At 37.5% G+C, this 26,107-nt stretch overlaps 1 protein-coding gene across 6 annotated transcripts in view; it reads left to right on the forward strand.

Annotated features, from left to right (window-relative positions):
• SUGCT (succinyl-CoA:glutarate-CoA transferase) overlaps window positions 1-26,107 on the forward strand; it is a 696,086-nt gene that overhangs the window by 15,059 nt on the left and 654,920 nt on the right. For all 6 annotated transcript variants that reach the window (XR_015724068.1, XR_006778824.2, XM_045793504.2 and 3 more), the window contains exons 2-6: window positions 6,822-6,873; window positions 7,914-7,987; window positions 14,634-14,719; window positions 15,253-15,303; window positions 19,752-19,872. Coding sequence is in view for 4 of the 6 variants with exons in the window: in XM_045793504.2 (XP_045649460.2) it covers window positions 6,822-6,873; window positions 7,914-7,987; window positions 14,634-14,719; window positions 15,253-15,303; window positions 19,752-19,872 (384 nt within the window). In the remaining 2 variants the exon portion in view is untranslated. The remainder of the gene's footprint in view (window positions 1-6,821; window positions 6,874-7,913; window positions 7,988-14,633; window positions 14,720-15,252; window positions 15,304-19,751; window positions 19,873-26,107) is intronic.

Consider the following 26,107-nt stretch of genomic DNA (forward strand, 5'->3'; position numbering starts at 1 on the left):
TGTGAGCACTCCCTAACACTGCACTGTTAGGCCTGTGTGACTGATAGCATATGGCAGCAGTGATAATATGTCACTTCTGAGATTACGTTATAAAACATTGCAGCATCCATCGTGGTCACCAAGAAACCCTACTTATAATTGCTGCAGTGGGACTACATGTATTTTTTATAATGTTCCATTATGTCAATCTATTAATACATTGTGGCAAAATGTGAGGACTTTCCCCCCTCCTTTCTGTCCTTTCTTTCCTTCCACAAGCATTTATTGAGTTCTTACTACATATCAGGTGCTGGTATTCGATATTGGAAATATAAAGTCTCTTTTCTCAAGAGTTTATCATCTGATCAAGACTAACTAGTAAGTCATAATTCAGAAAAATGCTATTGACAAAGACTTGCTCAGGTTGCTGTGATGAGCAGGAATACCTTCTAAGAATGCTGACTTATGAAAGATGGAAGGACTTGTCTAGGTGAGACAGGGTGGAGGATTATTACAGTCAAAGGAAAGAGCATGTACAGTGGCCCAGAAGTGTGAGAGATTTGGAAGAGTATGGCTAGTAAGACATTTCTTTTTTTGCAGTTTGAAATAGAAAAGGTGGACAGGAGTGAAACCATGAACAATAGCTTTGTTTGCAGTTTTAGAATAGACTGTTAGCTTCATGAGGGAAGGGACCATGAGTGAATGTGTGATTGAACAAGAGAGTGGCATAATGGGTTCTTCATTTTGGAAGATTACTCTGGAAGCAATGTTGAGAATGAATTGGTGGGGACAAAGGTTAGGCAGAAATAGGTTAAGATGCTTTTGCAGGCAGTTGGGACAAGAAATGACGAAGGCCTGAGTAGAGGCAGTACCAGGGAATTGGGGAAGAAGAGAGCAGATTTAACAGAAAATTGATGGCTGATTGAATGTGGGGAGTGAAGAAGAAGACATGTCTGGGAAGATGATGAAGTTAATGATGCCATTAGCTGAGATAGGGAAGAGAGCAATGAGAAACAGATATTGTTGCAAAGATTGGCTGATTTACATTTTGAAAAGTAATTCTGGCAGCATTATGGTGGGTGCTTTTTCTTTTTCTTTTTCTTTTCTTTTCTTTTTTTTTTAAATGTAGGCTCCACGGCCAGCGTGGAGTCCAATGAAGGGTTTGAACTCATGACCCTGAAATCAAGACCTGAGCTGAGATCAAGTTGTATGCTTAACCGACTGAGCTACCCAGGCCCGGTTTTGGAGGTTGTTATGAGGAGAGCCAAGATCGAAGCCCGGCAGAAGAATTAGTAGGTTGTTAGAGTAATTCAGGAGAGAGTTGATGGTGACCTGAGCTATAATGGTGGCAGTGAGGATGAGAGAAGAGAAGCAAGTCAAGAGATATTTTTCAGAAAGAATATGCAATAAGTGGTTCTTTATTAAATTTAAGGGGTGCAAAAAGAGAGAGGGCTCAAGAATTTTGTTTGGGTTTTTGACTTGGGTAACTGAGTGGGTAGGAGTGCCATTTACTGAATTAAGGAACATAGGAGCAAGTTTGGGGAGAAGATAGAAATGATACTGACAGTAGCTGACATTTAGTGAGCACCATGGCTAAATGCTTGTAAAGCAATGTTTCATTTAATTTTTTAGTATCCTTATGAGATAGGTGCCAGTATTATCCCTGTGTTACAGATGGGGAAATCAAGGTGGAACAAGATTACAAGTTAGTAAATAGAGTAACATTTTGAACCTAGGGGTAGTGCTCTTAATCATAATAGTAATTGTATGTCTCAGTTTTCCCTGGTAGATCTTGGAGTACTTGAGGAGGAAGGGATATGATGCCTCTCATGCTGTATCTTCATAGAATGATTAGCACATAGTAGGGACAAAGGTTGTTTAATGGGAGCTTTTACTTATGTCCTACCTCGTGTACCCATTCTATCCACTCTGCCCCAGCTCCAACTCATCCTCTTTTTAAAACTCTTCCCAAGAACCACTCACACAGGGCACCTAGGTGGCTCAGTCTGTTAAGTGTCTTCCTTTGCTCAGGTCATGATCCTGGAGTCTCGGGATCAAGTCCCACATCGGGCTTCCTGCTCAGCGGGGAGCCTGCTTCTCCCTCTGCCCTTCACCCTGCTTGTGTTCTCGCTCACTTGCTCTCTCTCAAATAAATTAAAAAAAAAAAAAAAAAAAGAACCACTCACACAAGGTACTTGGGTTTGTGCTAGGCCTTACTGAATTAATTTGGTAATTTTGGGTAGGTACCACATGTAATGTAAAATCTAATACTAACTCTTTGTAGTATATTATAAAAAAGGTCTGTTAGCTGTCTCGTTAATGGAAATTTTTTCCTGGTAGTTTTTCTTCTGCCATTTTTCCTCAGCTTCTTCTCTTTCTCTGTCTGATTTTCCTTTCCATTCTAGCTGCTAAGCTTACCTGTACCTCCAAATGCCCATTGAATTCTTTGGCAGAGCATTTTCACTGTGTTTTTGTTTGACAGTGACCTTTTCTTTTCTTCTCTTTTTTCTTTTTTTTTTTTTAAGATTTAGTTTTTTATTTTAGGGAGAGAACATGAGAACAGGGGGAGGGGCAGAGGGGGAGAGAGAGGGAATCTCAAGCATACTTCTCGCTGAGCGCAGAGCCTGTTTGGGGCTTGATCTCACCAGCGTGAGATCGTGACTTGAGCCGAAATTTAAGAGTTGGACCCTTAACCAACTGAGCCACTCAGGTGCCCCTAACTTTGTCTTTTCCTACCCTATTCAAGCCCTGTCCGGTTAGAGAAAAATTAGCTATCTGGCTTTGAAGATTCTGGTCTCTTTTAATGATCTTAGTAAGTTTGGGCTGCTATAATAGGTGATCACAGACTTAAACACAACAGACAGTTGTTTCTCATGGTTCTGGAGGCTAGAAATGTGAGATCAGAATGCCAGCATGGTGGATTCTGGTGAGATCCTCTTCTGGGTTGAGGACAGCTGACTTCCTGCTGTGTCTTCGCATGGTGGAAAGGGCGCAAGGAAGTTCTCTGGGGCTCATTATATAAGGGTACTAATTCCATTCATGACGGTTCCACCCTCAAGACCTAATTACCTCCCAAAGGTCCCACTTCCTAATATTATAACTTTAGGGGTTAGGATTTCAAGTTATGAATTTTGGGGGGGACACAAACATTCAGTCCATTGCAATGATTATATGAATTGTTAAGTATATGAGTTCCTCCCTCCCTCCCTCTCCCTTTCCCAGTGTGACCCTTCAACTAATTCTTAGTGAGTGCCTACCGTGTGCCAGCCACTGTTCTGGCTGGAGATGCAAGACAGACAAGTTCTGCCTTCATTGAGATCACATTCTAGTGGAAAAGACAGTAAGTAGTACAATAAATAAACAAATGTATAATGTACTGTGAAGTAACAGTAGGTGTTATTAAGAAAACTAAACCATACTGAGATCCAGAGGGGTGCTGTTTGAGATAGGATGATGAGGCAAGGTTTCTCTGAGAGTGTGGTGTTTGAGCAGAAATTTGAATGAAGTAAGCAAGACATGCAAATGTGTGGAGGAAAAGAGTTCCAGGTTTAGAGAATAGCAAGGACAAAGGTCCTGTCATGTTTTGGATTCTCCAGAAAGGAGATGTTGGGACAGTTGGAAGGACAAAGGATTTACTGGGGAGTCACACCTGTGAAAGGGAAAGGAAGGAAATAGGATTGGGCAGAGGATCCATCAGATGTGCTTGCACCTGTCAAATTCTTTGCCAGCCCAATGGGGAGTCCCAGAGCAGTACACCAAAGAGAGCTGGAACAACATTCCACATTGGGTGGTAGAAATGACCAGGCCTTTCTGCCCAGCTTTGCTCGGTCATTTGACCAGGGACTGTCCTGAGAACAGAGTGCTCCCAGCTGAGGAAAGCTGAGGTGGGCCTTGAGGAAGCTAATACTGGAGTTGTAAGTTAACCAGGCTTCTTGTAGGTTGGGCAGAAATTCCTTTCTTTGAAGGGGAATTCAGGGTGGTGGTCCATCTCTGTTTCTGCCACAGGCCTTAAAATAGAAGTATGTTCGGTGTGTTCAAGGAACTGCAAGAAAGCTAATGTAGCTGGAGAAGAGTGGGAGGGAGTGATAGGGGTCATGGCTGGAGAGGTAGCAGAGGGCCACAGCAAGCAGCATCCCGGGCTGTGGGAAGATGTTGGATTCCATTCTAAGTCTGGTAGAAAGCCTAAGTTAGAGGATTTCGAGCACGGGAATGACATGGGTTTTACATTTTGAAAGGATCGCTCTGCCATAAGCCATTGTATCTGTTTAGCTATTGCTATACAGCAAACCACTGCAAAACTTACTGGCTTAAAACAACAGTGGCTTATTTTTCTCAATTCTGTGAGTGTCCTGCTGGACTCACCTGAACTCACTCACCTGGCTGGATCTGGGTGTTTTAAGATGGCTTCACCCACATGTCTGGACCTCACCTAGGACAGCTACAGACTTGGGATTGCTAAGCCTCTCTTCATTTGTTCTTTCATCTTCTGCTTCTTCATCTGAAGGTGGAAGTGTTCCAAAAAGTCAAGCCCTACTGTGTAAGCACTTTTCCAGCCTCTGCGGGCATCAAGTTTGCTAATGTTCCCTTGGCTAAAGCAAGGCAGACGTCCAAGGCCAGAGTCAACATGGAAGGGGAATATACAAGGGCGTGGATATCTGGAAGTGTGATTCCTGGAGGCCATTGCTGGAACAATTTACCACATTAAACATTGTTTTAGTTACTTCCCTTTTTCTGATCCTCTGCTCGTCAGTTTATCCTCTGCATATTATTTAGTTTCCTACATCAGTGTTTCCAAGAAAATAATGCACCAGTCACATAGACTTCACATATTTCCTATTGCTGTGATAGCAATTTCTTATTGTAAAAGAATAAATTGGCTGGTTTCAAGGACAAAATGCCCGCTATCTGGACTTTGATTATTTCTTACTAGAGCAGTGTGGCCTGGGGACCCTCCTAGTTAAGAATTATTGTGCCACTGTGATCCTTCTCAAGACTCTAATGGTGTATGTGTAAATCTGTGACTTCTGTAACTTCCACTGGTGATGCAGCTGCACTGAGATTTTTAAAAAAATGTATTGAACTGAGGAACTCTCATTCATTGCTGGTGAGAATGCAGAATGGTACAGCTGCTTTGGAAGATGGAGTAGAAAACTAAACATACTCTTACCATATTATTCAGTAATTTGCACTCCTTGATAGTAACCCCGATAAGTTGAAAACTTATGTCCACACAGAAACCTGCACACAACGTTTTAGCAGCTTTCTTCATAACTGCCAAACCTTGAAAGCAACCCAGGTGTCCTTTAGTAGTGGAAGGATAAATAAACATATATCACGGTAATGGAATATTATTCAGCACTGAAAAGGAATGATATATCGAGCCATGGAAGAAACTTAAATGCATATTACCGAGTGAAAGAAGCCAATCTGAAAAGGTTACCTGCTGTTTGATTCCAACTATATGATGTTCTGGAAGAGGCAAATTGTGGATACAGTGAAAAGATTGGTTTCTGGAGTTCTGAGGGGAGGAAGGGATGAAGAGAGCATAGAGGATTTTTAGGGCAACGATTCTGTATATAATAATGTTTGGTACTTGCTATTATGTGTTTGTCTAAATCATACAATATACAAGACCAAGAGTGAACTCTAAATTATGTGATAGTGACGTGTCAGTGTAGCTTCATCAGTTGTAACAAATGTATCACTGGTGAGGGATGCTCAAGGTGGGGGAGGTTGTGTACTTGTGGGGAGGTACAGAGGAATTCTTTGCACTCTCTGCTCAGTTTTGGGGCCGGAATCCAAAACTGCTCCAAAAGATAGTCTATTTTAAAAATGTATTGAATCAGTAGTTCATCATTTCCTCCCCAAAAAGTCAACTTGATCTCAGTCATCATGATCTAAACTTTGTAAGCCGTTTGGCAAGAATTTAACTTTGTGATTTAATGTTGATGTTAAATATTTTTAGTGAATTAGTGATATAATTATTGACCTATCTACCTATATTTATAGCTGGTGGGTGAAGAGAAAAAGGAAATACACATATGATTGTAAATTGTTGAATAAACTTTTTAAAAATTCGTATGGTCTCCCTATCTTAAATGTAGGACAGATACTTGGAGGTCTTTGTTTTTCCTTTTTTGTTGTTCAGTTCACTTTTTATTTGTTTATTATTATTTTTTAAAGATTTTATTTATTTATTCGACAGAGATAGAGGCAGCCAGCGAGAGAGGGAACACAAGCAGGGGGAGTGGGAGAGGAAGAAGCAGGCTCATAGCGGAGGAGCCTGATGTGGGGCTCGATCCCATAATGCCGGGATCACGCCCTGAGCCAAAGGTAGATGCTTAACTGCTGTGCCACCCAGGCGCCCCTATTTGTTTATTTTTTTAAGACTTTATTTTTTTTTATAGCAGTTTCAGGTTTACAGCAAAATTGAGAGGAAGGCACAGAGATTTCCCATATATCCCTTGCCTGCACACAATCCCCCCTTATCAGTAGCTTTCCACCAGAGTGGTGTGTTCATTTTAATTTGTTACAACCTATATTAACACAGTGCCCTAAAAATCCTCTGTGCTCAGCCTATACGTTCCGCCCCCCGGACAAGCTATCTTAAGTGTAGCTGTGGACTTTATTAATTAGATATTAGCTGTTGTAATTTTTACACATTGACTTAGCTGGATCAGGTCAAGGTTTCTGTGTTACATAGGAAGCAGAAATATTGTGAAGGAAAACATATGTTTTTGGTAGTAATACAGATTACTTAAAACAGAATATGAAGAATTCTGCATTCTTCCTCCTGAAAATTAGTCATCAATACTCTTCAAATCTTTTCTGTGTTTTGCCAGATACTGACAATGTGAAGCCATTGGAGGGTGTAAAAATTCTGGATCTAACAAGGTTTGTATTAACTATATTTTGGTGATTGCATTTTCCCCTTCTTTCAAAAAAACATGCATTTATTTTTGGATTATAATGCTTACTATCAAAGTTTTAGAAAGAAAAACAAAAAAGAAAAAATTTTATAATTTCATTATTCTAAGAGACAATTAGTATATTTATGCATTTTTTTCCAATCTGTATATTTATATATAAATTTTTAAAAAGAAAAATTAGAACCATATTGAAATTACAGTTTTAGGAGCACCTGGGTGGGTGGCTCAGTTGGTTAAGCATCTGACTTTGGCTCAGGTCATGATCCCAGGGTCCTGGGATCGAGTCCCACATTGGTCTCCTTGCTCAGTGGGGAGTCTGCTTCTCCTTCTCCCTCTGCCCCTACCCCTGCTCATGCTTTCTCTTGCTCTCTCAAATAAAAAATAAATTCTTAAAAAAAAGAAATTATGTTTACTGACATTTAAAAGATAATGTTGTATTTTGAGTATTTTTCCATGTCATTCAAAATTTGATAAAAATGTAAGATGATATTTTATTATATAGTTGTCACATAATTACTCATCCCCCAATATTCCACAATTATAAATTAGGTTTCCTTTTACATAAATCTTTGCCTCAGGAAATCTTAGGATTTCTTCCTTAGCATAGAATTGTGGAAGTGGAATTACTGCATCAGTGGGAATATACATTTTTTTTTTAGAGATTTTATTTATTTATTTGAGAGAGAGAGAGAGAGCGGGTGCACATGATGGGGGAGGGGCAGAGGGAGAAGCAGACTTCCAGCTGAGCAGGGCCTTTGATGTGGGGCTCAATCCCAGGACCCTGAGATCATGACCTGAGCTGAAAGCAGACGCTTAACTGAGCCATCCAGGCACCCCAAGGGAATATACTTTTCAAACTCTTAATACATAATGCCAAATTGCTATTCTGAACAGTTTTAATAATTTAAATTCTTACTAGCATTGTATCAGCTTATCTATGTTAAGAGCTATTAAGAATATAAAAATCTTCAAGGTGGTAATTATTTATCATTATTAATATTGTAGAGTACTGGCGGGACCTTTTGCTACTATGAATTTAGGAGATCTTGGAGCAGAAGTTATAAAAGTGGAAAGACCAGGTAAATCTATTTCTCCCTTTAAAACATAGAAACTAATACAATTTTTTTCTTTTTTAAAGATTTTGTTTTTAAGTAATCTCTACACCCAACATGTGGCTTGAACTCAAAACCCTGAGATCAGGAGTCACATGTTCTTCCAGCTGAGCCAGCCAGGCACCCCAAACTAACGCAGTTTTTAACTTTTTTTTTTTTTTTAAATAACCATGTATCTATACATGGGATGAGGAGAGAATTGAAATGAAATGATTGTTTTTTCTTCTCCATTCCTTATTTTCCTCTGAACTTGTACTAATGATTTCTTCTTACTTTTTATAAGCGCCAAGGGCTAAGGCTTCAGCCAGGCCGTTCACACGTACCTGAAAGCCTCCAGTAGAGACTGAGATGCACCGTGTAGTAACAGTGATGCTAAATTGCACTTACAGTGCCAGGCACAGGTCTCAGCACTTTGCCTATATTAATTTATTTAATCTCTGCAACAACCTTATGGGCTGACACTTTATTATTCCTAGATTATAAATGAGAAGACAGAGACACAGAGACATGAAGCGATTTGTCCAAAGTCACACAGCTGATAAGGAATATCATGCACTCAGCTGTAGTCCTGGCCCTCCTTATCCCCACACAAGCCTTATCATTGAGACTGAGTTTAGAGTTGGCCTGGCCACACTGCCTTGCTGGGGGATGAAGGGAAGGCCAGGAGGAGGGGTGGGTAAAAGGGAAGAAGTAGGACACACATGAAGGAGAGAAGGAAAAGGAATCAGAGTCCTTCCCAAAAGGAGTCCAGATACTCCAATCTAAGTCATTCTTTTTTGTTTTTAATAAAAGAAATGTTTTCTCATTTTATAATTCTAAAGATTTTGTGGGAGAAACACTGATGCTGAGATCAGTTCTTTGTTTTTGTTTTTCTTTTTTAAAGATTTTATTTATTTATTTGACAGAGATAGAGACAGCCAGCGAGAGAGGGAACACAAGCAGGGGGAGTGAGTGGGAGAGGAAGAAGCAGGCTCATAGCAGAGGAGCCTGATGTGGGGCTCGATCCCATAATGCCGGGATCACGCCCTGAGCCGAAGGCAGACGCTTAACTGCTGTGCCACCCGGGCACCCCTGGTTTTGTTTTTCATTTGACATCTTTACCATTTTTTCTTTCCCCGTTGTCCACCAAATTAATCTATTCTGTGTACACATTTCTCACTTTTATTTGGTATCTTAATAGTATTTTGGTGTTTAGCTAATGCTGTTATTGAAAGTTGTTTAGACCAGTGTCATGTATGCTCTTTTTCGCCTACAAGAAGGTAAAGGGCAGAGTCCATGTTCTCCAAATCATCCTATAAAGAGCTTCAAGGTTTCAAAACTTAGCATTATTATTTATTCTTCAAGTTGGATCCTTATGGATAGGGAACAAAATTACTAAATCAGTGAAAATGGTTCTTGACCCTCAATAGTGTGAGTCTTTCTGGAATACTCATAAAAGACTAGTTTATAATTATATCACCTTATTAATTTCCCATAAGTGATTAAATGCTATGAAGTAGGATACATGGTATAGAAGAGTCAACTTTCTGCTAAATAGATTTCTTTGGAGGCCAAAGCAATTAGCAGAAGATTCTCTGATCAGCATGGGGAATATTATATATTATTATATCGTATTTATTTGACACTGTGTTTTATCAGGCTCCAGATGGTAGAAGAGCCTGGCAAATCCTGCTTTCCAGATATAATGAATGCTTCATTTACCTAGCCAGTGATGTTTATGACTTTTGGTTGTTGTGTGATACATGCTGAATAATGTTTATTTTCTGGCTGAATACCTTTTTTTTCTTTTCCAGGTTTCATAAAACTTTAATTTCTATGTTATTGTGTGAATTCAACACCATGGCACTTTCTAATTTCAGCCATTGGGTCTTCTAATCCTAGACAGAGAGTCTAGTCTAATTTCTCTTGCTATTTCAGTTGATCACTAGTCTAAATATTTGTATTTATATTAATTTTAGAGATCATTATTCCCTATTTATGTAGGCCTTATTTCTCCTTTATACTTTTTCGTTTCTTCAGTAGGGGGTACCTTCCTTTGTCTAGGCTTTTATGTCCCATAGTGATACACATGGTATCGAGCTTTGTTCCTAACAGGTTGTTGTTCATTGTTTTTTTCCTGATTGCTCTCTTTCCCTTAACCCTTCTGCATGATGCATTTTAGTGTTCATATTATGTGTTTAACTGTTTTGGATTTTTGAGATAGTTATTCAACACAGATCTAAGGAAAAGTGAGTTGGCAGGATTTTCAAAGTTCAGGAGAGAACTAGTCTTTTTTCATGTCCACTTCTCCAGTTCTTTTTACTTCCCTTCCCTTCCTTTCTTTTTTAAAGATTTTATTTATTTATTTGAGAGAGAAAGAAAGAGAGCATAAGCAGGGGGAGAGGCAGAGGGAGAGGGAGAAGCAGACTCCTCCCTGAGCGGGGAGCCTGATGTGGGGCTCAATCCCAGGACCCTGGGATCATGAACTGAGCAGAAGGCAGATGCTTCACCAGCTGAGACACCCAGGCACTCTTCCAGTTTTTTAATTAAGTAAAATTTGGTTATAGTTTTCTGACTTGGGACTTAGACTATTCTTATTTTTGTAATCAAAGAGCACATAAATTTTCTTTTTCTTCTTTCTGTAGTAACCTAGCTGAGCAACATGGACTAGGGAGGGCAGCAAACGATGCTGCTGGTACTCGTGGATTGTGCCCCAGAGGCAGGGATATGAGGGCAGGGGTGTGGTCTTTCATTCACTGCTGTGTCTGCTCTTCCTAGAGCAGTGTCTGTGACATGGTCAGTGCCCAATAAATATTTGCTGAATTGATTGAATGTGTGGAAATATCATTTAAGAAAAGCAGTCTGAAATCTTTTAAAGATTTTTTTTTTTTAAAGATTTTATTTATTTATTCGACAGAGATAGAGACAGCCAGCGAGAGAGGGAACACAAGCAGGGGGAGTGGGAGAGGAAGAAGCAGGCTCATAGCGGAGGAGCCTGATGTGGGGCTCGATCCCATAACGCCGGGATCACGCCCTGAGCTGAAGGCAGACGCTTAACCGCTGTGCCACCCAGGCGCCCCAGCAGTCTGAAATCTTATATGAGATCTCCAGACTTTGAAATCATGGCAGCTAGTTAAAAACTTTAAATTGTGTGTGGTTCAAATAAAGTATCTCTCAACTGCCAGTTTTCCCAGTTTGTGACCTTTAGTCTTTATTTCTTGTCATGTGCTATCCATGCTGATTCTTTCCAGAGGCCACTGATGCTCTCTTAAGCCCTGGGTAGGAAAGCCATGTAGGCCTCCAGTGAAGTTTCCTGACATTATCTCCACCTGAGAGATGAATGTAAACATATTAAATTATCTAATTTTGACATTGCTTTATTTAAAAAAAATTAATGTATTGGAAGCTTCAAAAAAATGGAAGTGGCTAGACTTTCTCTTGACTGTGAGAGGTCCTGTCTGATCCTGAAGATCCAGACTTACACCTGCCTTTTCCGGGAAGCCTCTTACTAGTTTATTACTGGAAGATTGCCTTCCTGGGATCTTGTAGTTTGTTTTTCCCCCTGATGTTTTGGGCATGCCATTCCATTTGGTGCTTACCATTGATTGCTTTTGTTTTCTTATTGGTTCATTTCCAGTTAGAACTAATGCTGCTACTGCTGCTTTTTTTTTTTTTTCCCAAAGATTTTCTTTATTTATTTGAGAGAGAGAGAGTAAGAGTGCATGAGTAGGGAGTGGGGGCGGAGGGGAAGGAGAAGCAGACTCCCCACTGGGCAGGGAGCCCACTCTGGGACTCTATCCTAGGACTCTGGGATCATGACCTGAGCCGAAGGCCGACCCTTAACTGACTGAGCCACCCAGGCACCCCTAGAACTAATGCTGCTTTTCTCCTCTGCCCTTTCTCTTGTGAGGTTGTTTTGTTTTTTTTGTTTGTTCTTTAAAATAAATGAGTCTATTCTTTGGCCTCTGTTTTGTTTTCCAAAAGGCTATGTCTGTTTTTCTTGATCAGTTTCAGTGGTAAAATCTAATGGGCTAATAGCTTAATTATATTATTTAGATGAGATTATAATTTAAACTTTAACTCATATTTACAAGTAGTCTCTTCTTGGGGGCTAGTGATAAATATTTTAATTGTAATTACTTATATAGTGATGTTTCAGATATCAATACTTAATCAGACCTTATATTATAAAATTCTTAAGATACTATTTTGTGCCATTTAATCATTGATTGATTTTCTGAGCTCTGTCTACATTGTTTGTCAGTTGCTTTTTGTGCAAAGGAAAATTTTTCTGTAACTCTATAGTGTTGTCTTTGAATCTAACACAAATATATCACTTGAAATAGATGTCCAGAAAAAAACACCCTATATTTTTATGGTTTTAAACTTTTACTTTGAAGCAAGACCTAGTTGACTAAAATTTTATTCTAGAATAGTATTTGAAATTGAATGATTCTGCTATTCAATAACTTATTTTGCCTTTTCTGATTTGTTGCTATAACACAAAATTTTTTCCCAATTGTGTTGAGAAATAATACATACATCACTGTATAAGTTTGAGGCACATGACATGGTGGTTTGAGTTACGTACATTGTTACGACATTATTACCACAATAGCTAACATCCATCTTCTCATGTAGATATGGGAAAAAGAAAAGAAAGAAGAAAAGAAAAAAGGAAAAAAAAATTCTTGTGATGAAATCTGTTAGGATTTACTCTCTTAACAAATTTCCTATATAACATACAGTCATCATGCTGTACATTACATCCCTAGTATTTAATTTACTTTTTGACTGGCAGTTTGTACCTTTTGACCACCTTCCTCTAATTCCTTCTGCCCCCACCCTCCACCTCTGGTAACCACAAGTCTGATGTCCTATTTTATGAGTTTTTTTTTTTTAAATATTCCACATGTAAGTGAGATCATACAGTATTTGTCTTTGTCTGACTTATTTCATTTAGCATAATGCTTTCAAGGTCCATCCATGTTGTCATAAATGGTAGGATTTCCTCATTTTTTATGGCTTAATAGTATTCCATTGTGTATATATACTACAGCTTTATCCATCAGTGTACACAGGTGTTTTTGTATCTTGGCTCTTGTAAATAATGCTGCTATGAACATAGGGGTGCGTATCTTTTTGAGTTAGTGTTTTTGTTTCCTTGGGCTATTGTCCTGGAAGTGGAATTCCTGGATCATATTGTAGTTATCTTTTTAATTTTTTGAGGATCCTTCATACTGTTTCCCACAGTGGCTGTACCAATTTCCATTCCCACAGCAGTGCACAGAGCAATGGGGTCTCCACATCCTCACCAGTATTTGTTATCTCTTGTCTTTTTTTTTTTTTTAATGATTTTTTTTATTATATTATGTTAGTCACCATACAGTACATCCCCGGTTTCCGATGTATATCTCTTGTCTTTTTGACAATGGCCATTCTAACAGGTGTGAGGTGATTATCTCATTGTGGTTTTAATATGCATTTCCCTAATGACTAGTGATGTCAGGCTTCTTTTTCTGTACCTGATGGCCTTTTGTCTTTCTTCTTTGGAGAAACGTCTTTTTGGGTCCTTTGCCCATTTTTTGATTGCGTGGGTTGTTTGTTTTTATTTGAGTTGTGTGAGTTCTTTATATATTTTGGTTATTAACCTGTTACCAGCTATATGATTTGCAAATATTTTTTCCCGTTCTATAGGTTGTCTTTTCACTTTGTCGATGGTTTCCTTTACTGCGCAGAATCTTTTTAGTTTGATGTAGTTCCTCTTGTTTATTTTTTATTTTATTGCTTGTGCTTTTGGTGTCAAATCCAAAAGAGTCATTACCGAGACCCATGTCAAGGAACTTTGTTCCTGTGTTTTCTTTTTGGAGTTTCATGGTTTTAGGTCTTATGTTTAAGTCTTTAATCTTTCTTGAGTTAATTTTTGTGAGTGATTAATGGCATAAGATAGGGGTTTAGTTTCATTCTTTTACATGTGAGTATCCAATTATCCCATCAACTTTTGTTGAAAAGACTGTCTTCTCCATTGAGTGTTCTTGGCTCCCTTGTCATATATTAGTTGACCATATATGCTTGGGTTTATTTCTGGGATTTCACAGAAATTTAAAGATTGATTGATTGATTGATTTATGGTGCCATTTTATTATAAAATCTTACCATTATTCTGATTTAAATAATAGTTAACAAAAATCTTTTGCAGACTCAGCATTTCTTTGCACATTTAATGCCAAGAAACACAGAAAGAGCTGACCTAAACTGCCAAAGCTTTTTACTTTTTGACCTAAACTGCCAAAGATTTTTACTTTTTGCTTGCCAAAAACTGAGAGTAGTTTTTTTCTTTTAAATTTGCCATTTATTAAATCTAAAGCCTGCTAATAGGATATTTCTTCCTGGATATTGACTTTCAGGGTTGGAGTCTAGTAAAAGATGCTATGAAAAGATTTAGTGAATAACATGAATGGGTAGAATTTGGACAGTTCCAACAAGTTCTTATGGCCCCTCTAGATTGCTAATTCCACTGAATTGAGCTGATTTTGTTTAGGCACCTGTGAATGTATATGATGGATGAATGTTGGTTTGAATGTCTCATGATGTTTTGGAGTTAAAAATTAATAGTTCATACTATTATTTTCAGGAGCTGGTGATGATACACGAACTTGGGGGCCACCTTTTGTGGGGACAGAAAGTACTTATTTTCTCAGTGTTAATCGAAATAAAAAAGTAAGACTTAATTTCTTTCTTTGCTTTTTTTGTGTAATTCTCTTGTAATAACAAAACTTTTCATATCACCTTGGCTCATTCATTTCTATCCTTTTTTGTATATATAATTAATATTTAAAATAAGGTGAAATCTTATTCATTCACCAGTTACCAAATAGAAACAAGAGAGCATTTTACTAATCTTCCTTCTATACTAACTTAAAATATTTCATGAGAATTTATAACGGTTTATGATGGAAATAATTTTATTAAAGAAAGAAATCATTTGATTCTTTACATTTTATTCTTTCGGAGATTGCTAATTGCCTAACATTTGGTATTGTTATTTGAAAAATTTTTACTGTAATCCTTGCTATCATCCTAATATATCTATATTGCAAATAAAGTCAGTAAAGATAATTTAAATGTTTCTTTATAAGGAAAATACACTTGCTTTAAGTGAAGAACGTATGATATGAATGGCTCCCTTATTGAATGTCCCAAATATGAAAAACTTTATGATAGTATTTTAATATATATATTTTAATTTTTAGAGTATAGCTGTTAATATCAAGGATCCAAAAGGGGTGAAAATCATCAAAGAGGTACAGTATGCTCTATGGAAGACATCTAACCACCTGGGTTGTAATTGGGGATTTGAATATCAGAGTAAAAGTGTTTTAAAACTTGATTTCATTGGCAAGCTCTAATTTTGCTGTAAATACCATTTAAGAATTTAACTTTACATTTATTGTAAGTAAAATCTGCTTTCTAATTTCTTGTATGTTGTGTATAATATTTCTCTACTCTGTGAAAGTTTTCAGTTATATCTACTATCTACTATTGACTGAATGCCTGCTCTGCATCAGATCTTAGGCTTAGGCACTTTTCCATATATTATCTCCTCAAATCCTCAGAATTTGACCTGTAAGTGGGTATTAGAATCCTCATTTTCATGGGAGGAAAATGAGTCTCATGGGGCTCAAGTAATGCTCCGAAGATTACAGAGCTGGTAAAGGGAAGAACTGAAATTTGAACCTGGTGATGTGGGTCACATCACTGGAGAGCCCTGGCTTTTTCTAACCTTTATTCAGATGGTTAATATATCCATCCTCAGCATCTTTCCTTGAGGGGCAAGATTGTGTGTAATAGTTTGGTGCACACCCTGGTGTTCCACTGCTGAGATCCAAATCCTGCCTTCTCTACTTAGTAGTCTTGTGACTTCAGGTAGGTTACTTACGTTTGTTCTTTTGATTATTATTTAACTTCTTTATGCCTTAGTTTCCTTATCAGTAAAATGGGGATAATAATAATACCTACTTCTTAAGGTTGTTGTTAGAATTGAGTTAATATATGCAAAATGTGTAGAAGGGTGCCTGCCGTAGTTAGTACTCAGTCAGTATTAGCTGTTATTGTTGTTCCTGATACCCATAAAATTGGATTTATCATGTGAGATAAGACTTGCTCGTCATCTTTGTTAAAGTTTAAAATCTTATCTAATAGATGTAAGTGCTAAATACCCAAATTTGTTTCATATCAAAGCATCAACTTTAACATCATTGCCCTTACCTATCTGGCTGATTGAAAGATTAGAATCACTGACCACCCACTTTGGTTCTCTTGGGTCAATCCAGCAAAGGTAGAATTTTTATTTACTAGATGTATTTTGAACACAGAGCTTGATAATTGTCTTGGTCTTACTGCCCTGTTTTCATATATCTTTCTGTAGTGTAACTTAGATTTGTTTGTTTTTGTTTTCTTTTTCAGTTGAAACTTAGTTTGATTTTTCTAAATTTTTCTCCATTACTGTTGCCCTGCTCTGTTTTTCTGCAATTGTCTACCCTCACTTTGGACCCAATTCCCATGGTCTTCATTCTCAGAACATTCTTTTTATATTCTCCTCAGTGGATATTTCGTTTTATCTAATTATTTGGTCACAGTTCCTGCTTCTTTGCTTCTGTTTCAGAGCATTCTGATATTTTATCCTAAGTAGTCAAGGTTTCAGATTTGATTGAGCAAATACTTTGCAGTTTCATTAGAGCTTCTCAATGGGGCAGTATTAGGTGGAATTCATAACTCTTGCTACTAAGACAGAAGTGTACAGTTGAGTATTTTAGGCCTGCATGTGTAATTCTGACCAAAGGAAACGCATCTCCAGGACTTCCTTCTCACTGTCCTTGGATCTTGCCGGTCTTCTACCATGTTGCAACAACTTTCAATTAACCTTCATTATGGGCCTGATTTCTCTTCATGTTTGAATGATAATAATAAAGTACATTTCAAGTCATATTAAACTTAAATAGATTGTATGAGGACATTATTCATGTCTGTTTCTTTTAGCTAGCTGTATGTTTTTAGCTTTTAGCATGTTATATATCTTATTGCCTGGGGGGAAAATTATTTTTTATTTTATTTTTTTAAAGATTTTATTTATTTATTCGACAGAGATAGAGACAGCCAGCGAGAGAGGGAACACAAGCAGTGGGAGTGGGAGAGGAAGAAGCAGGCTCATAGCCGAGGAGCCTGATGTGGGGCTCGATCCCAGAACGCCGGGATCATGCCCTGAGCCGAAGGCAGACGCTTAACCGCTGTGCCACCCAGGCGCCCCGGGAAAATTATTTTTTGCCTAATCTTTTTAATCTTTCTGGCATCAATTTCTCCTTTAGTTTAAGAGTAGCAAAACAACCTCCGTATTCAGACCATAGTGGCCATGATTGCTAATATAATGAGTTTAGTTTATGGAAGCAGTTCCAAAGTAGCATACAAAGCAATCAGCTGGATACATGAGAGCTTCAAAAAATATGACTGCTTTGTCTCCTAGGCTAACCAAAAACAGCTTGTGAAAAAAACAAAACTCTGCTTAGAAAATCTATGTAGAGCCTGGGATTTTCATAGCCATATGATTTGGTAACTTTCTGACACGTCATCTATATTTCAAATAATTCTCTATGTTAATTAGCAGACAGTCACAATATCCATATTGTGTGCACATGTTATGGTCCACAGCGCAATGTCGTGGATTTTATTTTCTTCCAACATTTTATTATGAAAAATTCAAACATACAAAAGAGTTGAAAGAAGAGCATAATGAACTTTCTTTAACCCTATGTCTAGATGCAATAATGTTATTATTTTGCTATATTTGCTTATCTACATATGTATAACTATGTGTGTGTTTGTGTGTGTATTTTTGAACTATTTTATATATTTTATTTTTTTAAGGTTTATTTAATTATTAATTTATTGAGAGAGAATGAGCAGGGGGAGGGGCAGAGGAAAGAGGGAAAGAGAATCTCAAGCAAACTCTACACTGAGTGCAGAGCGCAGTGCGGGGCTTGATCTCATGACTCTGAAATCATGACCTGAGCTGAAACCAAGAGTCGGATGCTTAACCGACTGAGCCACCCAGGTGCCCCTTGAATTATTTTAAAGTGGAAGATATGAAACTTTGTGCTTAAATTTTTCAGAATACATTTCCTACCAATACTCATATTCTTTGATACAACATTAAAAAATTACTTTATGATTTTTTAATTCAAAAATGTGGCTAAATTATTATCACTTTCCTTTCTACTTCTGATCTCCACTGTTCTTAAATTACATCTAATGAAGAGAACTAAGAATTAGATACTCTATATTTCAAATAATTTTAGTTCTTATTTACTACTCTGTGACTAGATGGAAGATTTTCTTTGTTCCCTTTCAGAAAGAAAAAGATAGTAGCTTCTCTAACTCATACAAAATTGTGCTTGCTTTTTATTCTGGGTCAGATTCTAGAACAGATTTTTTAGATGATTTGTGAGCACTTGGATGAGGAAGAGGTGATCACCAATAAAACTGGAAACCAGACTTCTTACTTTATTTCCTGGTAGATTATTGTATCAGGGAAAATGCAGTAAACACTTGGTCTCCCCTGAAGTAATTGTCATATATGACACTTGTAGTTAGAGTGAAGAGCAATATAACTCAGAGGGAGTTTCCTGATGGCTGAAGATACTTACTGTTTGACCTTTTATGGAAAAAGTTAGCCCACCCTTTATCTAGAATCTTATCTATTATATTAGTTTGTATGTGTGAATATATCTAAATTTATGTCAAAAGGGCAATTAAAAATTGTTGAATAATTATTAGGCACTTGAATATGTTCAAAAATTACTGCAATGGGGTTCCTGGCTGGCTCAGTTGGCGGAGCGTGTGACTCTTGATCTTGGGCTTTTAGGTTTGAGCCTCACATTGGGTGTAGAGATTATTTAAAAATAAAACCTTAAAGAAAAAGAACTAGTGTAATGAATTTCTCTGGGTGAAATAGTATATAACTTTTGGATGACTTTAAAACAGGCCTTAAAAGATACGCAGTCACAACTGAAATTTAGAAAATAATTTTAAGGTTAAGGTTTGTGTTGGTTCATTGTCCTCCAATTCAGATAGCAGTGATCTGGGAATCACTGGGCCTTGTTTCTGACTTACTAATTCACTGGGTTACAGTTTAATCGTTTTTTTTTTTTAATGGTTCATTAAATACATTTAGAACTCTTTGGGAAGAAAGCATCTGAAAAGTATGAAAGCATTTCCGAATTAACGTTTACGTGTTAAGTACCTATATGTGCAGGTTGTGGTGAGGAATGTTACATAGTAAGGATGGAGAATATCAAAGACATTGTATTTAGTTTTTTTGTAAAGGGTTTAGGATGTTTTTCATATGTTTTTATACATACATTTTAACTTTCCTACCTAAGCTTCTTGAGACTATATTTGGACCATGTAACCTAGATATTTCTTACATTTAATGTAAGCCTATCCACCTAACACCGTGATATTTGCTGGCTGTTTTAATGGCCATTGTTTTATTGGCAGCAATACCTCAAGTAGTTGACCGGAGCCTTTATGTTCATTTAATTCTACTTTATAATTCTACTTTTCCTGTGATTTTTCTGGACTATTACAATGTGAGGATCAACTGTGTTTACTGAAATTCGAATTGTGTCATGTGGGGGTTTGTTGCAAGTTTGGAAGTCCCTTAAGAAGTCTGACTCATCTTCCCCTCTTTCCTCAGCTTGCAGCTGTTTGTGATGTATTTGTGGAAAACTACGTCCCTGGCAAACTGTCTGCAGTGGGCCTGGGATATGAAGATGTAGACAAGATTGCTCCTCACATCATCTACTGTTCCATCACAGGTATTTTGACCCCACGCCCTTGTCAGTGAGTAGATTTTCCAGTTATTGGGTTTCTTTGTCCATGTAAGAAACCTCTTGCTAGTGTTGGTTTTCTTGAAGTCATTCTGTTCTCCCTAGCCCTTGCCCTCCAATTAATTGTTAAAGAATATTAACCGAAATGAAGATTTTTCATGTATTTATTGGCTATTTGCATGTCTTCTTGAATTGTATGCCTGTGGTTTTTTGACAATTTTCCTATTGATATTTTACAGACATTTACAAAGTACAGTTATTAATTCATATATAGATTGTAGGTAAAATATTAATGGGCTTTAGGGTAGCACAGGAAATCAACATATCCCTTTAATTCATTCAAAAGTGTTAAGCCAGGCGAAGGAAAAGAGTTCCATAAAGTCTTCCAGATTGTTTAGCTGGGGAATATTGTGGGTGTTTGTGTGTGTGTGTGTGTGTGTGTGTGTTCAGGTCCAAGGAAAAAAGGTTATCATATTAGTTAGTTTAACCCATTTTTAAGCACTTAACTATTAATTAGGGATGCAATATTATAAAAAAGTGGTTCTGAAAATTCTGAGTTACATTAGTCGTTTTTATCAGAAAAATTCACAATATTTTCAGTCTTTATTCATTCATCTACAAATATTTACCGCAGGCCTATGATTTGCCAGGCTGTATTCTAAGCTTCTGGGTTGTGGCAGTGAATAATGCATATTTATGCTGTCATAGAGGTTTGCATTATAGGTTAGGGAGATAGAGAATAAATAAATGAATATATTCTTTTGTTTTTTGTTTTTTGTAACTGAGCCAGGTAGTGATAAGGGCTAAAGAGAAATAAAGTAGGGCAAGAAGGAGGGGGTGAGGAGGAGCTATTTTATACTTGGAGATAAGAGAAGGTGCCCTTGGGGGTGTGGCACCTGGGTGGCTCAGTTGCTGAAGCGTCTGCCTTTTGCTCAGGTCATGATCCTGGGATCCTGGGATCCAGTCCATGCCGAGCTCTGTGCTCAGCAGGGAGCCTGCTTCTGTCTCTTCCTCTGTCTCCCCTCCCCCTCATGCTTGCTTTCTCTCTTTTAAATGAATAACTAAAATCTTAAAAAAAAAGAGAGAGAAGGCTCCCTTGATTGTGAAATATATGACCTTTGAGCAGAGACCTGGATGAAGTAAAGGAGTGAATCGTATAGATATTGGCAAAGATGGCTTCAGGAAGGAGAAATAGCAAGTACAAAGGACCTAAGGCAGGAATGTGCTGGGCATGTTTGAGGACCATCAAGGATGGCTGAAGCACAGTGAGCCAAGGGGAATGTAACAGGAAGGAAAACAGGGAGATGTTGGTTAGCAAGATCATGAAGAGCTTGTTGGCAACTCTTAAGGAATTTGGCTTTTACTTTGAATATGTTTATTAGTTAATGGAGTGTTTTGAACAGAAGAGTGATATGATCTGACATATTTCTAAAAGGATCACTTTAGCCAGTGTGTTGAGAATAGACTGTAGAGGACAAGGGTAGAAGTGGAAGACCAGTCGTGAAGCTGTTTAACTACTGCAGGCTAGAGATGCTGGTGGCTTGAATTAGGGTAGGAGTGGTGGAGGTCATTGGGGAGCGATAGGAGTAAAAGTGTTTCTTTATTAGTCATAAAGTAATAATAACCAAAATACTTCTGTTTCTATGCATTCAGGTTAACTGAGATATAATAATACTTTGACTATGACATACTACTTTAGTATAAATAATGCTTTTCACAGTATAATTATGTGGTTCTTTTTTTTTAAGATAAACTAAGCTATAACTGCAATATTTGGTTGATATTACTTTAGAAAGGATGAAGAGCCCAATGATCATTTATTTCTCTACTGAATCAGCATGAGAGACAGGGTCTGTGCGTAGTAGATGACTCTTTGCTGCTAAATCTGACTCTTTCTTAGATGTACTATTTTATAGATATGTAATCACACTTCAATTTTTGTATCTATGTGTCAGTATTTATATGTGTCAGAGAGAGGGAAAGATTTTTCTTTAAAATCTCACAGTCCAATGGAAATATGGAGTTCTAAATTATTAAAATAAGTAAAATATCTTCGAATTACCTTGTTATCAAAAAAATGCTACATAACTAGCAAATGCAAAATCTGTGACAGTAAGTATTTATTTCTCATTCCCATGAATTTACACTGGCTGAGGTTCAGCTGATCCAGACTGGTTAGATGTGGCTCCAAGTTTCAGTTTGGGGGCCTGGTGTACTTTACCTGTCTCTTCCACTTCTTGGACCAGTGGCCACCAAATGCATGTTTTCCTCATACTGAAAGGCAAGAGTACAAGAGAATGAGCCTAACCTCACAAGCACATTGAAAGCATTAGCTCAGGGGCGCCTGGGTGGCACAGCGGTTAAGCGTCTGCCTTCGGCTCAGGGCGTGATCCTGGCGTTATGGGATCGAGCCCCACATCAGGCTCCTCCGCTATGAGCCTGCTTCTTCCTCTCCCACTCCCCCTGCTTGTGTTCCCTCTCTCGCTGGCTGTCTCTATCTCTGTCAACTAAATAAATAAAATCTTTAAAAAAAAAAAAAAGCATTAGCTCACATCCCATTTGCTTACATTCCTTTGGTCAAGGCAAGTCACTCAACCAAGCCTAATACCAATGCATGGTGAAATATATTCAACTCTCATGGCAGGAACTACAGAGTCACATGGCAAGGTGTGGATTCCAAGAGGGGTAAAGATTAGGAATAATAATATATTTTATCACATCCCCCAGCCAAACAAAATGCTAATCCACTTGAGGGGCCCCTGGGTGGCTCAGTCGGTTATGCATCTGACTTCAGCTCAGGTCATGATATCAGGGTTCTGGGATAGAGCTCCATGTTGGGCTGTCGGCTCTCCACGTGGCAGGGAGTCTGCTTCTCCTCTCTCTCTGCCCCTTCCCCTGCTCCTGCACGTGCTCTCTCTCTCAAATAAGTAAATGAAATGAAATAAAAAAAAAAACAAACTACTCTACTTGGGAAACCTCACAGTTCCCAAAGTTGCACATCTATAACCAGCTATAGTTAGAGCCAGCAGTTCTTCTGGGTCTTGGCTTGTGGTTAGAGAATCTCTGCATTTTCTTCCAGTTCTCAGATCCTGTATTAACATTTTAGTGTGTCAAAGGGCCTTGGAGATAGATTGTATAATGCAGAAGTTCTCAGCTATGGGGAGAGTGGGGATTTCTTATGCTTTTCAGTGATAGGGATGGGGGAATAAGTAGGTGATGGGGAGAGGCATTTGCAGTCTGAACAAGCACCTTCCATAATTCTGTAATCCTCTACTTCCCTATCTCCTGACAATCATGAGAAAAACATCCATACAGTTCATTCTCCTTTATTTCCTGATAAGGAAACAGGTCCAGAATGTCCAAGGGACCTCTGGTCACACAGCTGTTTAATGGCAGACGGCTTTAAAACTCAGGCCTCTTGACTAAATATTAAGTGTCTCTATGCTTTCCATATTTAGACATATATCATGGTTATATGTTACATTGTTATAACTTATATTGTTAAGTGATGACATGGACTTTGTGATTACAAGACACTGAACAGCTTGACTTGAGAATAGTATATTCTTGCTCTTCTCTTTCATTTGTTGTTAATCATATTTACTCATCAGGGAGTCTAAATGTCAACAGAGTCTTTAGAAGCAGAGGTCATTTATGAGTCATGAATTTGTAGTGTGTATATAAAATAAGGTCCATCTCTTTTTTAAAAGTTTGGTATTCTTGGTAATCAGTGTTTGTTTTTGATATTTTTTAATAAGACTGATTAGATCAGTCTAAAGTTGCACATGTTATGATTGGGATCCTAGACTTTCCTTATATTTCCCAGTGGCATTGCTGTTCTGTCAGTGCTGTCCAAGCCCAAATAATCTGTTCTCACTCACATGTTGGCCTTATTGCTGATGAGAGTAATCTTAGAATGGTTGGGAGATTTATTTTAATGCACTCTGACAGTTGTGTGGTTGAGATTGCCTCAGTCTGTGAAATCTGGTCTGCAGGACAAAAATGCTAGACTGAGATCACAAGGGAGGAAGGACCTGATTATTTTTGTTAGCAAGGTTCTCTTATCATTTCAGAGTATGAACATTAGGGGGCAGTGTTTAAAAAGCTATAATTCACTAGGAATTACTTTTTGAGAAAACTAGTGTTTCCTCTGTACCAGTGGGTAGAGAAAATCTCTGAAAGGGCATATTTATATTTTTAAAGAAGTTTTGTTTTTTAAACTGACCATTCTCTACCTCTCTATACTTTTAGAAGTATAACGATATTCTCCATGGCACTTTAATTTTAAGTTGTACCTTCTTTCCTTTGTTTCTTCTGAGCATGTTATTAATTATAAAAACTTAGCAATAAAAATTCTCTCTACCACATTTTAAAATATTTACTCTTTTTCTTCTTATTAACTTCATTACTCTTTTTTCCTAGAAGGATAAACATTGCATTATATTATTGAGTCAGACTAATTTTGTGGTAGGGACATTGTGTATACCCTTTAATAATTTTTTTTTTTTTTTTGGGTTGGGAAGGGGCTTTGCAAAGTACCTTTTTGATTTTTGTGAATTCCCCAATGGCATTTTCTTAATCTCTGTCCTTGTACAGACAGATTAAAGGTTTCTACTTGAGGATAAGTCCTCAAGAGGGACCTCAGAACTCATATCAAAGAGAATATTTTAAAGAGTTAGACACATTCTTTAGTTTTAAATAGGAAAAAAGTCTGAGAGCTCTACTTATGAGTTAAGAATCGCTAAGACAGTTTTAAGGAAGAACCTGGTAGGCAGATTTGCCCAGTTAGATATAAAGACTGATACAACCCATAGTAATAAGACGGAGTGGTATTAGTATGAGGATGAAGAAATTGATCGATGGAACAGAAGAGAGAGCTGAGAAACATGCTGGCATATGTATGGAAACATGTTTTTTTAGGGCTTATACTTTAGTTCATTAAAGAATAGAATATGCAATAATTGATGGTAGAACATTGGTCATCCTTTTGGGGAAAGGTAAAATTGATCTTGAGTTTATTCTGTACAGTGACATAATGTTGATTTTTGCCCTAAATATAAAAAGTAAAACTTTAAAACTTTTAGAAAACAATATAGGACAATGTCTTATGACCTTATCGCAGGGAAGAAATTTGTAGACAGCACATGAAAAGTATAAACTACAAAGGAAGGGATTGATAAACTCGACTACTTATTAAAATGAAAAACTTTTGTGCACCAAAAGCCACCATAAAAAAGCAAGGAGATGAGTCATAGAGCCTTAGAAGGTAACTGACACAGGATTAATAACCAGAATATATTAAAAATTCTTTTAAATCAAATAGAGAAAAAGAGAAACAATTCAATAGACAAATGGGCAAGCTCCAGAAAAGGAAACCTGAATGGCCATAAAAAGTTACTCAGGCTCAGTAGTTTTTAGAAAAATGCAAATTACACTGTACGTTAACTAACTAAAATTTAAATTAAAAATGCAAATTAAAACAAGAATAATATTCCACTTCACACCTAAGAGATTGACAGACATTTAAAAGTCTGACATTACCAAGTGTGGATGAAGCAAAGGAATCCGTGAACATTGCTGGAGGACTGATACCCATGTTGGAAAATGATATCCATGTTGGGAGCGATTTGGCAAGCTCTTTTGAGATTGTACACGAGTCTACCCTGTGATCTCCAGTTTCACTTTTAGGCACGTCCCTATAGAAAGTCTTGAGCATGTGCATGAGGGGACATGAAGAATGTTCATAGCAGCATTTGTTTGTAATAGCAAAAAGGTGAAAATATGAGATGAAGTATATTTCAGTATGAAAATGGCTAAATGTGTAATATAATGAATGGGATACCATTAAGCAGTGGAAAGAGTAAGCTGGAACAACATGAAATCAATTAGATGAATTTTCCAAACATAAAATTCAGTGAAGAAAGCAAGTTACAAAAGCTGATATGTAGAGTTAAGATAATAAAAAATGTATATAATTTTTAGTAATTCACTGAAGTATAGTTAAAATATAAAGACATGCATGGTAGTGAAAAATACTAAATTTAAGAGAATGATTACCCCTGGGGAGTGGGAAGGGAGCGATATGGGACAGGGAAGGGACATAGGCAGGACTTCAACTTTATTTGCCAAATATGCATGCATATTTGTTAGATTATTCTGTATACCCTTTTATGTTCAACATAACAAAAGATCCAGAAATACCCAAATATTTCCCTCCCACCCA

Source organism: Ursus americanus, chromosome 3 (genome assembly GCF_024610735.1).
Source record: "Ursus americanus isolate L20-20 chromosome 3, mUrsAme1.1.p, whole genome shotgun sequence".
NCBI classification, from domain to species: domain Eukaryota; kingdom Metazoa; phylum Chordata; class Mammalia; order Carnivora; family Ursidae; genus Ursus; species Ursus americanus.